At 35.2% G+C, this 16,300-nt stretch overlaps 1 protein-coding gene across 7 annotated transcripts in view; it reads right to left on the bottom strand.

The window, feature by feature from the left end:
- Nucleotides 1-16,300, bottom strand: part of MPDZ (multiple PDZ domain crumbs cell polarity complex component) — a 165,554-nt gene that overhangs the window by 68,421 nt on the left and 80,833 nt on the right. For 6 of the 7 annotated variants that reach the window (XM_060102121.1, XM_060102123.1, XM_060102126.1 and 3 more), the window contains exons 14-19: nt 15,744-15,890; nt 14,696-14,860; nt 13,100-13,285; nt 11,757-11,966; nt 9,484-9,600; nt 6,713-6,880 (exon numbers count right to left, since the gene is read on the bottom strand). In XM_060102121.1, coding sequence (XP_059958104.1) covers nt 6,713-6,880; nt 9,484-9,600; nt 11,757-11,966; nt 13,100-13,285; nt 14,696-14,860; nt 15,744-15,890 — 993 coding nt within the window. The remainder of the gene's footprint in view (nt 1-6,712; nt 6,881-9,483; nt 9,601-11,756; nt 11,967-13,099; nt 13,286-14,695; nt 14,861-15,743; nt 15,891-16,300) is intronic. The other variant, XM_060102125.1, reaches the window with a different exon arrangement.

The following is a 16,300-nucleotide window of genomic DNA, read 5'->3' as shown; positions in this document are numbered from 1 at the left end:
TTAATGAACAACTATTTAGTGAAAAACAAACACAACATAATTTTTAACTACTCAAGAAGTATTAGCAAACATACATTCTTTGCTTACCTGATAGTCCAAACATGTTTATTTTTATAAATGATTCTGAATACATTTCCTGCAAATCATACATCTCATACTGAGTCATATTAGTACTTAAGATCATTAAGACATAATATTCTGTTCTACTCACAAATAAAATTACTCAGAGTTCAATACATATAAGAAAGTAAATATATATTTCTAAATCTCATTTAGAAAGTATTTCATATCCAATCTCTCTGAAAGTTGCTATTCATTATAAAATTCAGAAGATAAAGAGTATGACATTAATTGATTTCAATTTATAAGAACCTCCAAGAAAAACACTGTTTGGATAGGGATTTGTAGGTATTTATGTAGTTGAAAAGGAAGTCATACAATTCATATTTTTATAGAGAAATTTTTCTCAAATATTATGCAAGTTGTAGCAGAAGAAATAGTACTAAGAAATGGTGTCGTAAGATGTAGGTTCTAATCCAGACTCTCTTATTAACAATCTATATATCACAGAACCCCTCTTGGCTCCATGTTACATAATTTCTAGAATTCCCTGAAACTCTAGAATTCTACAGATCTACGTAAATACATGTATCTACTTACAACCCATATATTGCATCACTTACGTGCTTTGGACAAGCAGTGCTCTTCCATGAACTGCTGTTGAATAAGTGTATTAATTGTTCCTTCAATCCTTTTACTGACACTTTTTTTTTTTTTTTTTCCTTTTTGCGGTATGTGGGCCTCTCACTGTTGTGGCCTCTCCCGTTGCGGAGCACAGGCTCCGGATGCGCAGGCCCAGCGGCCATGGCTCACGGGCCCAGCCGCTCCGCGGCATATGGGATCCTCCCAGACCGGGGCACGAACCCGTATCCCCTGCATCGGCAGGCGGACTCCCAACCACTGCGCCACCAGGGAGGCCCTACTGACACTTTTAAAGTATAAAATTAGGGTATGAATACATTATCCTCAAAAAAGATTCAGGCCATACAGAGGTATATTATGTATGCATACAGAGTACAGTATGAAAGTCTTCCCTTATGGCTCATTCATCCAGTCCTTTCCTCAGTAGAAATAAGGGGCTGGCATCTGTTGGGTGTTTATTCATCAAATTTTTTATGTATCTGTCTAATACATATGTACAAGCACAGATGCACACATTCACATGCACATATACGTGTTCATTTTTAAAATCTAAACTAAACTATATACTAAGTAGTATATTTCTACTTGCTTTTCTGAAGTATCTTTACTATCTTAACATGAGAGATTTCCTTGTCAGTAAATATGTTGTCATTGACATATTCTGAATCTAAAGTCATTGTGATATATACTGCAAGTATTTTCCAAGCTTGTCACTTGTCTTTCTTTAAAAATAAGTTTATTTATTTATTTATTTTTGGCTGCGTTGGGTCTTTGTTGCTGTGCGTGGGCTTTTTTATAGTTGCAGCGAGCAGGGGCTACTCATCGTTGCGACACGCAGGCTTCTCACTGCAGTGGCTTCTCTCGTTGCGGAGCACGGGCTCTAGGTGCGCAGGCTTCAGGAGTTGTGGCACGTGGGCCCAGTAGCTGTGGCTCGTGGGCTCTAGAGTGCAGGCTCAGTATCTGTGGCGCACAGGCTTAGTTGCTCCGCTACATGTGGGATCTTCCCGGACCAGGGCTCGAACTTGTGTCCCATGCACTGGCAGGTGGATTCCTAACCACTGCGCCACCAGGGAAATCCTTGTCACTTGTCTTTTAAGTTTGTATGTGTTATATACCTATACATGCTGAAGTTAAATTCTTTATGTGATCAAGAATTCTTTATGTAATTTTTTATGAAATGCTTTATGTAATCAAATTTGTCAATTTTTTTACGCTTCTGGGTTTTATATATCGCTTAATAATTCCTTCCTCTGCACAGAGTAAATGAAATGCTTTGTAGTATTTTTCTCCAACTTTATAAATGCTTAGTTGGCAGATTCAGTATTAACCCATCTAGAATTTATTTCAGGGTGTGGTGTGGGATATGGGTCTCTTTCATTTTTTTTCTAAGTTGGTAATCAATGACTCCAACACAGTTTATTACACTCTTCTTGCTCAGTCAAGTTTCCGTCTCTCTGGAAATATCAAATATTCCTCGTATAAAGCACTGAGGCAAGTAGGAATATCATACAAGCAAATACGATCTTTAAAATCCTCAGGAACAAAGGATAGAAAGTATCATCCTCCACACTCCTAGAACCTAAATAACAACCTGTTGGCTCATTCAACCAAATTTATTTTAGTCTTATGAAAAAAAACAAAACAACGTACTTACTAGAGAATTGGTTAGCTTGTGTATTACTAAATTAATTATAATTATCAGTAAATCATCCCTACCACTTCTCAAATAAAGATGACAATCAAAACTACTTTTCATCACAAAAAGAGGTCAAGCTGCCCTTGTTAGCTGGGGTTTACTATAAATCATGTAACAGAAATCTCCATGAATTATTCATGAAGGAGTTAACACAGGCACATAGAAAAGAAAGAGCTAATCAACATAGCAGACAACATACGCCTACTTCAGAAACATTTCTAGTTGCTGAACAACCGAGTTTTATTTTTAAAAGTCTCATGGATCTAAAAGAAAAGCAGTTCTTCCCTCATAAGATGTCCAAAAATAACTACGGTTTCCCAGTGCAACTTGGAATCTAAACTGAAGTCTTTCAAAATTCCATATTAATAGGTGCCTCCCCTTGACACATTCTTGTTCTCAGGAAAAATGGGGGAAAGGTTAAATTAAAATGCCAATTATATTTGAAAGTAGCTCTTTTTTTTATGTGCAATGCATATAATGTTATACTTGGGCACATTATTTACCCACAGAATATGTTTACATAGACGAGCTAAATACTTAAGCATTCACTGGACACAACCTGCTTTTTTTCAATAATAACTCTATCACAGAAGTCATTCTGTACTTTTAAAAATATATCATAAGCACAGCTGCTCCAACTTAAATTGTTCTCCCACTCTTTCTGAGATAAGGTACCCTTCCTTTATTATCTGTATTCTTATCCTACTGAGGGAAAAGGCAACAACTTTCATACCTTTGCGAGCTTGCAGTTTTGTCACTAAGACTTCCACAATCACTCTCATCATCTTGACTAGAATGATGTAATTAGTTTTTGATACTAACCCTTTCTCCAAAAAATAAAAATTAAAAAATGGTATCAACATTTTAAACTTAAATGTGAAGGCAGCAATATTTTATGCTATAGTACAACACTAAGTGGAGATTTGTTCCTCTAAATATGTAGATTTTTTAAAAAAATTATGGAATCCATTAGTTTTGTTTGGGGTGCAAGGTATGAAGAGGGGTTTCTATCGTGACAAACATGAAGTTCAACTTAAACTAAAAACAACAGCACTTCCTAGAGGGTCCAATATTCAGCAATGCAGGACATGCACCAAACGTAATCATTTCATCCCTGGAGCAAGAGTGTGAACGTGGGTGTACTAGGGAGTGTCGGGCATGGCCGTGTGGATAAGAAGAGGAGATTCATTACATAGCTATTGAATCTTTATTGATTGTACTTTTAAGCCAAAATAGGGAAAAATAAATGAAAGCATCTTCTTCCCCAAAACTATATTGAGCTTTTAAACGAAAGTCTACAAGCATTTAGTAAGTTTCTAAAACAATTATTTCTGCATTCTATTATGTCTTGGGGTGACAAAGAAAGGGGTGCAAAAAAATTATAATCGAAAACTTAAAACCTAGAACAATGAGAAAACCCATTGGCTTCTTGCCTTTAAAATCTACATTTCAGTGACCTGATTCTATTAATCCAAATACCATTGAAGTGGCCATATTTTTCAGATTCTTGAGTAATGGTTGTTTCCCTTAAGTCCTTAAATGGTAATTAATCAAATTAAGCAAATACAACTCCTTAAAAAAAAAAAAAAGCAGAATGGTCCCCCAAATGGGAGAATTTTGTGCAAAGGATGTCTACCATATGCCTACAGCCCTATGCCGTCTAAGCAGCTGTCCTGGCCCAGGCTCTACCCTTAGGGGGAAGATCTCCCTCCATGATGAGTCCCTGCTCTGGGTGATCAGCTCTTGGAGCTTCCAGTGGCATACCTAGCAATGGTCCAAAGGCTTCTCTCATCAAGGTAAAGGAGAGAGGTAAAATTATTTGTGCATTTCCAGCCACCATTTAAGGCTACAAGATTATTACATAATTAGCAAAGTCAAAAGCCTGAGGAATCACCGAGATCCTCACACTCTATTCTATCCTTCTTTCAAATCTGTATGGAAGTTTCTTTGTTTTTCTTAAGTATCATACATGGTATGATTTTATCAATTAAAGAATTCCAAAGTAAGCTCACTTTTCTTTAAGAAAAATGGTCTACTCTATATTCTGTAACAAATTGCCATTCTTTTAAAAATAAGTTTAGTGCAAAGTAATAGGAAGATGAATGAACCATCTAATTTTTTCAATTTTCCAGTAAAATATCTAGGTACTAAAAAAATGCCACAAAACAAATACGCCAAAAAAAATGTTGCAGATTTACCATGATACACAAACAGCCCTACTTTCTAAGAAAACAGAAAGCACACAGGAGTTTCACAATGTGTTTTAAAACACCCTCATTAATATCTTCTTTGTTGTTTTGTAGTTTAAATATTTCAGATGATAGGCCAGCTTGCCAAAATTTGCTTCAACAAAAGAGTAAACTGTTTAATGAAAAGAAAAAAAAAAAGGCAAACAGACCTCAGTAAGCCAATACGTTGTGCTGCATATAGCCAGCATTTGCCCTGTAAAATATATGCTTCTCAGTTTGCAGATTGTGTAATCCCTTTAAGTAACAATTACTAAGTTAAACAATGCAATCTGTCCCACTGGCAAGAAGGAGTGTGCTATGCTGCAGATTAGGAGATTCCATGAGGAGACGAACTCAGCTTCCAGCCCTGAGGCCAGTAAAGATGGAATCTGTTCCAGACAGTACTCAGTCAGATAGACAGTCTCAGGTGTGGTGAGAGAGGAACAGCTGCTCCATTCAAGATTATACCTTGCAAACCAATTCAAGGAGATTACCCAGCATCATTTACAAGGATAACAGGTGCACCCTGAACATGAAAGAAAATGCTTTGAAAATGTTCTGGCCAAAAAGTTACTTGTTAATAAACTACCCAAGGCCTATGGAAATTCCACTTTTCAACTTATTCATAAATACAGATTCCCTTCCCACTGAATTTACGTGAAAAACATATATTTCATATATTTAAGAAAGGATTATTATTCAGTCTTTTATCTTAATTTTTATATTTATTTACAGTATATTTCCAACACAGGAAAATATATCCATATATGAACCCTTTGCCCAGATTTAACAGACATTAATATTTTGGCATATTTTCTTCAATCTCTCTTTCTTCTTAAAGGATATAATGTGTTACAGATACAGCTAATTCCCATGCTTTCTTTTTTCTCCAAGAATAACTTCTTTCCTGAAGTTAAAAGGAATCATTCCCACACATTTTCAGATTTTTAAAGTATACACACTCACACATATACTCATAAATATACACCAAATTGCTCTGTATATCAATTCTGAGAAAATATAATCAACTCCAACTAATCAACAGAAAGACAAGCAACTCCACACAAAAATAGTCAAAAGATTCATGAAGAGGCCATTGGTGGAAGTGAAAACCAGATGGCCAATATAGGAAAACCTGTTCAACTTCACCAGTAATCAGGAACTCCAAATTCAAACAGTAAGATATCATTCCACACCCAAAAGACTGGATAAGTTTTAAAATATTACTTAATAAACATTATAGAGTGTGTCATGAAGAAAATAAATAGCACCGGGTGGGGCACTTACACCAATAATCTATTTCTAAAATTTAGATGGCACAGACATGTCAAATAGTAGCTAAATTCTCCATTTGCATCCAGTGACTTAAACATAATTTTGCCATTCACTGGGTTTTTTTTTTTTTTTTTTTTTTTTTTCGGTATGCGGGCCTCTCACTGCCGTGGCCTCTCCCGTTGCGGAGCACAGGCTCCGGACGCGCAGGCCCAGCCGCTCCATGGCATGTGGGATCTTCCCCGACCGGGGCATGAACCCGTATCCCCTGCATCGGCAGGCGGACTCTCAACCACTGCGCCACCAGGGAGGCCCCACTGGGGTTTTTATATAAAGTATTCTTTGGCATCATTTTATATAAAAATGTAAGACAGCATTAACTTTAACTTAGCTAATAAATATTAAATTAATGAAAGGAATATTTTACTGTCCAACTTTCCATGAGAGTCAGCTTTAAAACCATTAAGAAAATAAAGTAATTCTTGTAATTTTTCCAAGGTAGACACTGCCAAGAACCCAATTTGAGAAATACATTTCATTAAAATGTTTCTAACATGCAAATCCTAATCAAAGTTTTGAACCTTTGTGTCTGTCACGCTGTATCACAGAACCTAGATTTAAATAGTCCCTTGGAGTCTACAAGATACCCAATTAACACTACCTAAAGGAAACTGCACTTTAATCTGATAATGAATCCCTGACTGGAAAAACATAATGTCTCTAACATGCCCCTCCCAAAACACCCCGTTAACAATGACCTCTGGGAAATTACGCACAAAGTTCTCCCATAAATAAAATGGCATTTCCTTTGTACCTTGGGAGGAGAAGATGGAAGGGAGGGACCAAAATTCAGATTATCACTACAAGCGCTGCCGTGAAGAGATAAAAGAGAGGCTTGAGTGGAGTAGATACTGTCGTTATCAGGAGAGTACTGAGACTCAAAGGCAGATTCATCTGCTAAGTCAGCATCATTTGTGTCCACCTAGGAATAAAAACAATAATATCAATTGGGAATTCTGTTCTGATACATATATGACAAAGTCTCCACTTAAGACTAAAGGGCATACTGCTTTCATTCTTTTGTCTATTCTATTTTCTACATGACCTCTTCACCCTCTTCAACATATCAGAAACTAACTAATGCAACAGAACAAGGACAAACTGGTGCTAGCACAGAAGGTTACTTTATTCCATCAATAAAAGGGCAAAAGGTAACAATTTACAAAGGGCTTGGAGCAATTCTAAGTATAAATATTTCCATAAATTAAAAAAACTTTTTTCCAGTTCACATTTTTTTTAAAAAGTAGCTGCCCAAACTCCTAGAATTTTATAATAAAATGAATGAGATCATCACTTTTCCTATTCAACTAAAATAAATTATTATTCAACAAGGCAGCTAAGCAATTATCTATTTGTAAAGCTCACAAAACAATATATTTTGTTTAAATTATCCTTTAAATAGATTTTAAAACCATTCAAGTTACAGGTCCAGAATTTTATGGTGATCACTGGAAATCAAAAATAATATCTGTGATTTCATGTTGAAATTATATTAACAAACAAGGGACCTTATTATGATCTGGTTATAGTGAAGCTGTAAGTTACAAACGTCTACTGATGGAAAACTCAGAAAGAGTGAGCTAGAGAATTTCACAACATTTTATAAAAAAATCTTATTACTATTTTCTGTCTCAGAACCAAGTGAAACAATTAAGTCACGATGAGCTTGTAGCTCTTCTTACAATTCACTCACAGTTACACCTTAGAACAGACAGAAATGATGTAGATACTACCTTTCTCTAATATTACCAGTATTTTGTCTTGATGGCCAAAACCCGTATGTTCTATTTCTTTGTGATTTCGACTTACATGTTTAGCCAAGAAAAGTATCATAACATTATACCAGGTCACGTTCTTGCAAAAACCTGATTAAGAATACAGGTTGGGCATTTTAAAGTGACCCTCTCTCTAATAATATATTTTAAATACATGTTCTGAGTTACTACTGACTATGTGGAGGTTTACCCTTTACAGATGCACATTATGTACAACAATCTAAATAGTAAATCTTTAACTTTTGCTATCTAGATAGTATTAACTAAGCCGAGTGTCACGGATTATAATAAATATTTAACAGTACCTAAGAACAATTTGTATGCTTATCGTTGATGCCCTAGAATCTTAAGAGAGATCCAAATAATCAATTCATCTAATTATCTTAGAGATTAAAACACTAGGGCCCAGAGAAATTGAGTGACCAATACAAGGTTACATAGCTATTACCATTATAAGATGTTAAACTCACTTAAAAGTGGGACTAATTTTTCTTTTTGACTGGCATTTATTTAAGAACATTCAAATATGCCATGTAAAATCTACAGAGAAAATTGTTTCTTGGGGCACTTCTAGAGACACTGATATATTTGTGTCCTATAACATTTCAAAAATAATTTACTATAGCTGGGTACTATTTAATACATTTACACCATAGTACTTTATGTAGTTCACAGCATTCTAAGCTATCCAGTTTTGAAGTGGTAATAATGCCCATGGGGAATAGAGCCAAATGTTACCTGGTATGCTAAGTATTATAATGTGAAATTATTGCACTGATTACAATATACACCAAAACTTTCCCAATGGCTAATTCAGGAGCTGACAGTTGAAAAATACTAATAGAAGTATTATTAGTATTTTAATACTGAAGAACTATCCCCTTCAACACTAGGATTATTGGAATCAAAGAAATAATTCATACTCCAGTTTAAAGCACGATGTGCACAATTGGTTATAAATACCTAATGGAGAATTTCACAGGTTCTAAACCTCTCACTAGTCCAACACCACTAAAACATGTATTAAAAATATTCCTTTCTAGTTACACTGAGCAATGTTTCTCCCCAGAAAAATTTAGGTCAGGAACCTGGCTTCAGTGGTAGAAGTACTAGGAATAGGATGTGTAATTTGTTACACTTATATTGTATAAATGTCACGTGTATATTTATATCTGGTATTTAGTTTTATATTTTAACTATTAACTGTTAACACAGCACTAGCTCTTCTACCAGACAATAAGGTTCTCAGGATCAAGAATCATGTATTTACCCAACAAAGTGGCCCCCAGTGGTCCCTAAATATGTTTATCCCCCAGTGGTCCCTAAATATGTTTATTACAATGAATGACTTTATATAGATCAAGTAAAAATAAAATTTTAATTTAAAAGTTTCTGGTAAATCAGTAATGTTAACATACATGTATTCATAGGAAACATGAGTTCTACCTCTTTTGGAAGCTTTTGTGCTCTTAATCAATAACTGAACCAATTTATGTGATTTTCACATTATTAACATCTAATGAAATAATATACCTGTTACCTCATTAAAAAGAAGCCAAACAACTGATATATGACTGAATACTGAAAACAGTTAAAGAATGCCTGGAGATGCCCAAGTATGAAATTAGAGCAGAATGCCTAGTTTTCCAAAACATAACAAACAATATAGCAAGACTTTAGAATATTTTGAAAAGCAAAAATAAGACACATAAGATTTTGAAGGAAAGCTTGATAAGCTGTGGCCACTAACCAGAGCCAAGTCAGCCCTGAAGAGGGCTTTGTCAGCCAGCCCTTCCTCCTCGCAGGAATGTGGTGGGTAGAGAAAAGAATCCTCCTTAGCAGAAACATAACCCTCTTCTGGTGAAAGCTGCAGGGAGAATGAAGCCCAGTGTTTGAGGATGAGTTCATGAAAAATAGAGAGAATGGGAAGGAAGGAGGGAAAGGGAAGACAGAGGGTGAGGGGAGAAAAAGTAAGGGGAGGAGAGGCAAAAACAGGAAAGTTTTCAAATAATGTTTTCAAATAATAAAGTCATAATAAACATACAACTTTAACATAAATGATGAGCACAGAATATGATAAATATTCATATTTAACAGTTTTATATTTTAAGATACAATGAGGATGTTTATTCCAATACCAACATCATCTGTTAGATGAGAATCCCTTTCTACCAATTTCTTCATCCTTCTTATAAAAGATATTCAAAATCAATAATTTTTTATATTATAATAATCTTCTGGTCATTTTTACCTGCCAAATATTTGGTTAAACAATGACTTCTTAATATAGAAAGAAGGCAACTTTTAGGTATTAAGACATAAAAGAAATTGACGAAAAACAAAACATTAAAAAGAAGGACCAATTTCTCTCTGTCATCCCTTACTAGAATATTATTTTAAAGAATGTAATTTCCTTGACAAGGAAAGTGAGTGAACCTTACAGTGAAGGCTCTTAATTTAGCATGGCTTAAAAGACAACCACCACCACCAACTCTGTATGTACACAATATGCTTAAATTGCACTCCTGAGATATCAAATTATAACCATGATCACAGTGACCAAAAACCTAGCATTCTTATTACAATCTCAGATAATAAAACAGGCTAAAATATTTAGACTGTCTTGCCTATATCACCCTATATCACCAATACATGCAGAAATATTTTAGAGAAAAAATGTTTATCTTCTTTTCCCACATGTAAGAGTTTAATGGTCAGTAAAACTCACTTTATGTAAAAGAAATATTCATCATATACTGCAATGCATATTAAATTTGAAATATTAAATACTCTTATGAAAGAAACTTATTTGGGATCTACCTAGGAAAAAAAAGATCGCTTCTGAGTAAGTGGCATGGTTTCCCGATAAGGGCAGTAAAAAACATATATTTAGTTACGTTTGCCATTTTCTTTGTGTAACAACAGAAAGACCGGAACCAAATGTATGGTCAATCTTAATGAACATGTAGAGTCCCATAATGGCCTATCTTCATTCTTACACTCCCCGTTGTACTGATCTCTTGTTCTGATTTCTATAATCCTGGTTTGATTGAGGTTTGCTTAACATGCTCTTCCTTCTTCCCTTCCTCTTTCCCTCCCTTTGTGTTTTCATAAATATATTTTCATAGGTTACAGAAATTTATTGTAGAATAAAAAGCAGAGAATGAAACATTTAATAAACATTTTAATATATTAACAAGCTTACAATTTGAACAAACTCTCTGACAAAGTCAACAAACTTTCATTTGATGTTTATGCAAATGCATCTATGTGTCTGTGTTTTCTTAAGAGAAGGTATATTTGCCTTTTCACTTAAAATATACTTATACACTGAAAAAAACCAAATACTGAGATTGTCTCTAATATTTCATTGCAGTTCAGTGATAAGTGGGCTATGCTGCAATCACTATACCTAATAAGCATACTGACATTATATAGCATGAATTTATTAGTTGTTTTTATATTGCAGTAATTAATAACATGAAGGTTATTCCCTCCCAGGAGGAGAGCTATAAGCTGATGAACCCATATTGGAAATTTCAATTTCTTGCTCTGTAGTAATTAGACAACAAATATATTGAAGTCAGTAGAATATAGGAACTTAACCGACTCTGACAGAGATTCTACTTTCTTCCACGATAATTAAAGATTCCACTGTTAGTTGTTAATGCTATTAATTTCTGTAATATGCCACCATACTGGTATAGATTATTTTAAAGCCTACTTCTTCGAAAATACTTGATTCTATATTGATCACGACCTTATTTTGGAATAAAAAAGGTCAAAACTAAACCACAGAATGCTAAGTTTTAAATTTATTTCTGAACTTCCTAGCTGTTTTCTGCCCTTTACTCTTTTAAAAAATATTACTCAAAATTAAATCTTTACACTCATGAAGCCAATAACCATGTTGATGAAAAGTACCAAAAGTCATGATTCAATCATGAGAACACCTGAAGATAAAAGCCTGAACGCCAATACTGTTTGCAAATAAAAAGAAATCAGCAAAATCTGAATTCTTACGGGTAAAGGCTTGGCAACTCCTATTCTCACAGTTCCTGACGGTGCACCCTTCAGTGCCTGGACAGCTTCTTCGAGACTGCTGTTTTCCAAGTTAACGTCATTGACAAACATGAGTCGATCTCCAGGGAGAAGTCGTCCATCCTTTTCAGCAACACCACCAGGCACCAGAGAACGAATTACAATCACAGTGCTTGCTGGATCAATTGGATCCTGACAGAACGAAAAAGGAAAGAGAAGGCAGCTCCTTTCTACACTTAAAAATGTTGTTACAGGTTGTACACTCTGAATTATAACAGATGGGTAATTGTTCCAAGTGTCTTTTAAAAATTTCATACAACACTCCCAGTGAATTATCTGGGTGAAGGATATGTCCATTTTAAAGAGTTTAGGAAAAGTCTACGCTAAACAGTGGCACCCTCACTTTCCATGGTTCCCAAGTAGACCTCTTAAATTATACAGGTAAGTGTAAAATTATAACTTTAACTTTTGATAAACTGTTCAATTTTATAACTATCATCTGAGATCCATGAATTATTAACAGCAGCGTTTATTGATAAGATGATAGCATTGTGGATCACTGGTAGATGTGAGTATACTGAGGGAAGGGCCTGTTTTTGAAATGAAGAAATACAGAAGGAGGCCATATCATATTTGGTGATGCAGTGTCTTCAGATACACAGCAATATTAGAACAAGACTCCAGAACCAGGCCCTAGAAAGAACACAACTCCCTGGAGTCATCTGAGATGGCTTTTCAGCTCAGTATTAATTAATGAGGAACAGCAGCTGCACTTCATCAGACTGGCGTTAGCATGCCCTCAGTTACTCAACACAGAACACAACATGAGGATGCAGGCTACACCTCACCAATTTAAGATTATTCCTAAGTTTGGTCAAATAATAAGAATAATAGAATTTACAATATATCCAATTATAAGTCTATCATTCACTTCTAACAAAAGAAGTAAGTATTTAATAGTTTCTGTCTTACTGCTCAAATATGAACCATGAGTTAAGAGCAAGGAAATAAAAATAATTTAGGCATATTCCCCAAAGGAACAGAAAGACTCTATTTCTATAACATTCCTAAAAAGTATTCTGCATATTCTTCAAACTTCCAAGAGCTGAAATATAAAAGAGCTCAAAGAATTCAATGTCAAAAGAAATGCTTTAGGATAATCAATTAATCATATAAATTATTATTCTGAAAGACTTACGAGAAACAAGAATACATCTTTGATAAACCTAAAGCAGCATTATCTGCTTTTTCTCTGCTATTAACAATATATGTTTAGTATCTGTCATCCTTCAAAAAAAATATTGTTAAAAGTAGCATATATTTACCTGATAATCTAAAATGCTAAAGCCAAGTCCTCTGCTCCCTTTCTCCAGCTGTATGTTCTGAACGTCGGCTTCCCACATGGCCAAAGGTCCTTGAACCTCCTCTGCATTCTGACCCCCATCGGTCATCACCAGCACAGGATCCTCTGTCTCCGAGGACCCGATAAACTCACCTAGATCTATATGAGGCTGGATAAACAGACCAGACAGCTCTTATTTCAGACGCACTAGACCCACAGATGCACATACAAACACTAGAAGGAAAACAAAGATTCCCAGCATCTGTCCAGAATAAAACATTCACATATGAGTAGCAACAGCTTCTCATGAAACCATTAGGAATTAAAGTAGCAAGTCAGAAATATCTAACTTGTAATAGGCATTTAAAATGTATGGTTCAAAGAGCTCCTATAAAAACATATAGTGATTACATCTCGGCAGCATGATGGTGGGTGATTTTTTTTCTCAGTGTCTGTTATCACGTCTATTGTTAGAAAAAAAATGTGAAGCTATTTTGGTATTAAAGAAAAATAATTCTTATGATAAATAAGAACAATTCAAGAGGAAGTGGCTATATGTAAAAGTTCTGTACTCTAGGCAAATAAGGGTTCTAAAATCCTGTGAGCTGTACACGTGATTATCTCATTAATAAATTAACGTGCACAATGGCAGGACAAGATCTGAAGTCAGATTGGCCTTGGCTTGAAGACTGTCTCTATGATTTTTCATCTGTGTTGCTTTGAGCGGTATTCTTAACTTGGGCTTCACAGTTACCCATCTCATAGAATTTTTGAGGATTAAGTCAGGTAACATTCAAAAAGCACTTGGCACAGAAACAGGGGTTCAAAACATTAGCTTCTTTTAGTAAAAATATACTAAAGTGAATCTGGTTCCCCATCAGATAGGAAAAATGTGTTTTTGATGATGAAATGTTACTTTAAATACTATCATTGCTTTTTATCAATTACTGCACAGTAGGACCATGGATGCAAATCCGTCCACCTGCTTTATTATAATAATAAATACCATTACACCAAATAAAATGTATTTGGATATGTATCGTGCTAGACTGACTTCTACACAATTTGGAATTCTGTTTCTTATTCTCCCCTATTCTTACCACGCCTGTGACAAGCGCTGGGCTGGGGAGGTTACATAAAATTATCTTCTACTACCTACGTACCACATACTCACTACTTTCATATTTCAATTTTCTGTTAAGGGGGACGAGTATCTAATTCATAGGAATAGTGTGAATAAATTATACAAGCACACATGCATAGTAATACTTGATATCATTATATATCATATTTAACCCACAGAGCAACCCTCTAGGATAGGCATCAAGACTCATATTTTACACAGGAGAAAAGTGGGATTCAGGAAGATGAAGTGACTTGCCCAAGGTCGCAGAGCTAGTAAGTGCCAAGCCTGATTCAAACCCACGTCTGTCTGACTCCAAGGTCTATCCCATAAGCCACAGGATTTGTGAGGAAATCAAATACCAAATAAGAGAAAAAAGGCTTAAATTTTTTTAAATGCCATTTAACCTTTCCATTATACATTCAGATTAGTCTCCTATATCTGCAAACCTGGTACCTTTTCTGTTAGTTCAATGTCACATAAGTCCAGGCTCTCCAACTCTGACAGGGTGGTGGGTGGCACCGTTCGACGACAGCACACCATTGTCACCTCTATAGGCAGTTCTTTTAAAATAGTCACCACATCCTGGTGATTCTCCCCAAGTAGAGTTATGCCGTTCACCTGTGCAAAAAGAAAAGTTGGCCAAGAAAGAACATTTCCTAACATGACTACTTTCAAAACCATTTTTTTTAATTACATAAATTTAAACTCGGATACTCGGGGGATAACCATGGTGCTGCTGTGCTGAGAACTACAGCTGGATCTGTAGTGATGTTTCCTAAAACAATCTACACGCAACACTACAGTCTTGTTGGAATTGGACTTCTAAAGCACTCACAGGAAAATCACTAGCTTTCACCCATGTTTCATATGCCAGTGTAATAGTTTGGAAAGGGAGGGTTAATAAAATCATTCCCAAAGGATAAAGGGAAAAGGAGAAGTTTTTCTTTAAATGATATGTTATATCATTATTAAATGAAAAAAATGAAGATAGAAAATGGTATGTATTATATGCTACTATGTTTTTAAAAGGGGGAGAAGTGAATATATTCAAATTTTCTTACTTATTCATGAAAAATATCTGGAAGATTGCATAGAACCAATGATAAGCAGTTACACCTAATGAAGGGTGATGAGAACTGAGTGGACTGGGACAGAAAAGAGACTTCACTGGAGTATATCTTTGTATCTGTGATTTTGAAACATGTGAATATATTACCTATTCTAAAAAGTGAATGTTTCAAAATTTTTAAAGAAAAGTTTTTATAGTTCTCCGGCCCTAAAACAAACAAACAAACAAACAAAAACCACGCAAGGAATTAGGTAAGATCAATGTACATACAGACTGAAATTTCTGCTTTGGGTGGAGTTTTACTTGCCTATCTTTCTCAAGTACACTTTGGAGGAGAAATTTTAAATAAGAACTTACTTATTCACCACATTAAGCCTCCCACAGCCTTTTCAAATTTTTATTTACAAAGGGGAAAACGAAATAGCTGCTTACTTCCAATAGCTCATCTCCACTGAAAAGCTTCCCACTGTGTCCAACAGGACCTTCCGGTAGAACAGATCGGATAAAATGATGGCCCACAGTTGCTTCAAGACTTATCCCCAACCCACTGTTCTCACTGAACTTGCTCACATGGGCCACCTGAAACAAGAAAAATCATCACAATTTTTAATATTCTTTCATTTATTTTCTTCTCCTGTATGTATTTTATGTTCACTCCCTAAAAGGTCAAGTTTCTTACAAAAGCTTCAAAACCCTTATTGTAAAGCGGCAAACCTTTAGAGCTTTGCCTTGGAAAGAGTGTTGGTATCTAAGTAAGAAGTACCTTACTTCTCATAAATAGGTACAATGTCTATCCTTGCTTCCCAAATTGGAAAACAAGGTTCTGAGAGGTTACCTTCAACAGAGTCACACAGCTACAAAAGTGCTTTGAACCTCAGCAGTCTGAACCTAGAGCCCAGGTTCTGGACCATACACTGTATCAAGGGGACAACACGTGTCTTTAAAATTGAATCAAAGCTTAAAACAGGAGAATAAACTTTCTATTTCCT

This window comes from Mesoplodon densirostris, chromosome 6 (assembly GCF_025265405.1).
Source record: "Mesoplodon densirostris isolate mMesDen1 chromosome 6, mMesDen1 primary haplotype, whole genome shotgun sequence".
NCBI lineage: Eukaryota > Metazoa > Chordata > Mammalia > Artiodactyla > Ziphiidae > Mesoplodon > Mesoplodon densirostris.
Note: the sequence above shows the minus strand (reverse complement) of the source record. Positions and strands in the feature narration are given on the sequence as shown.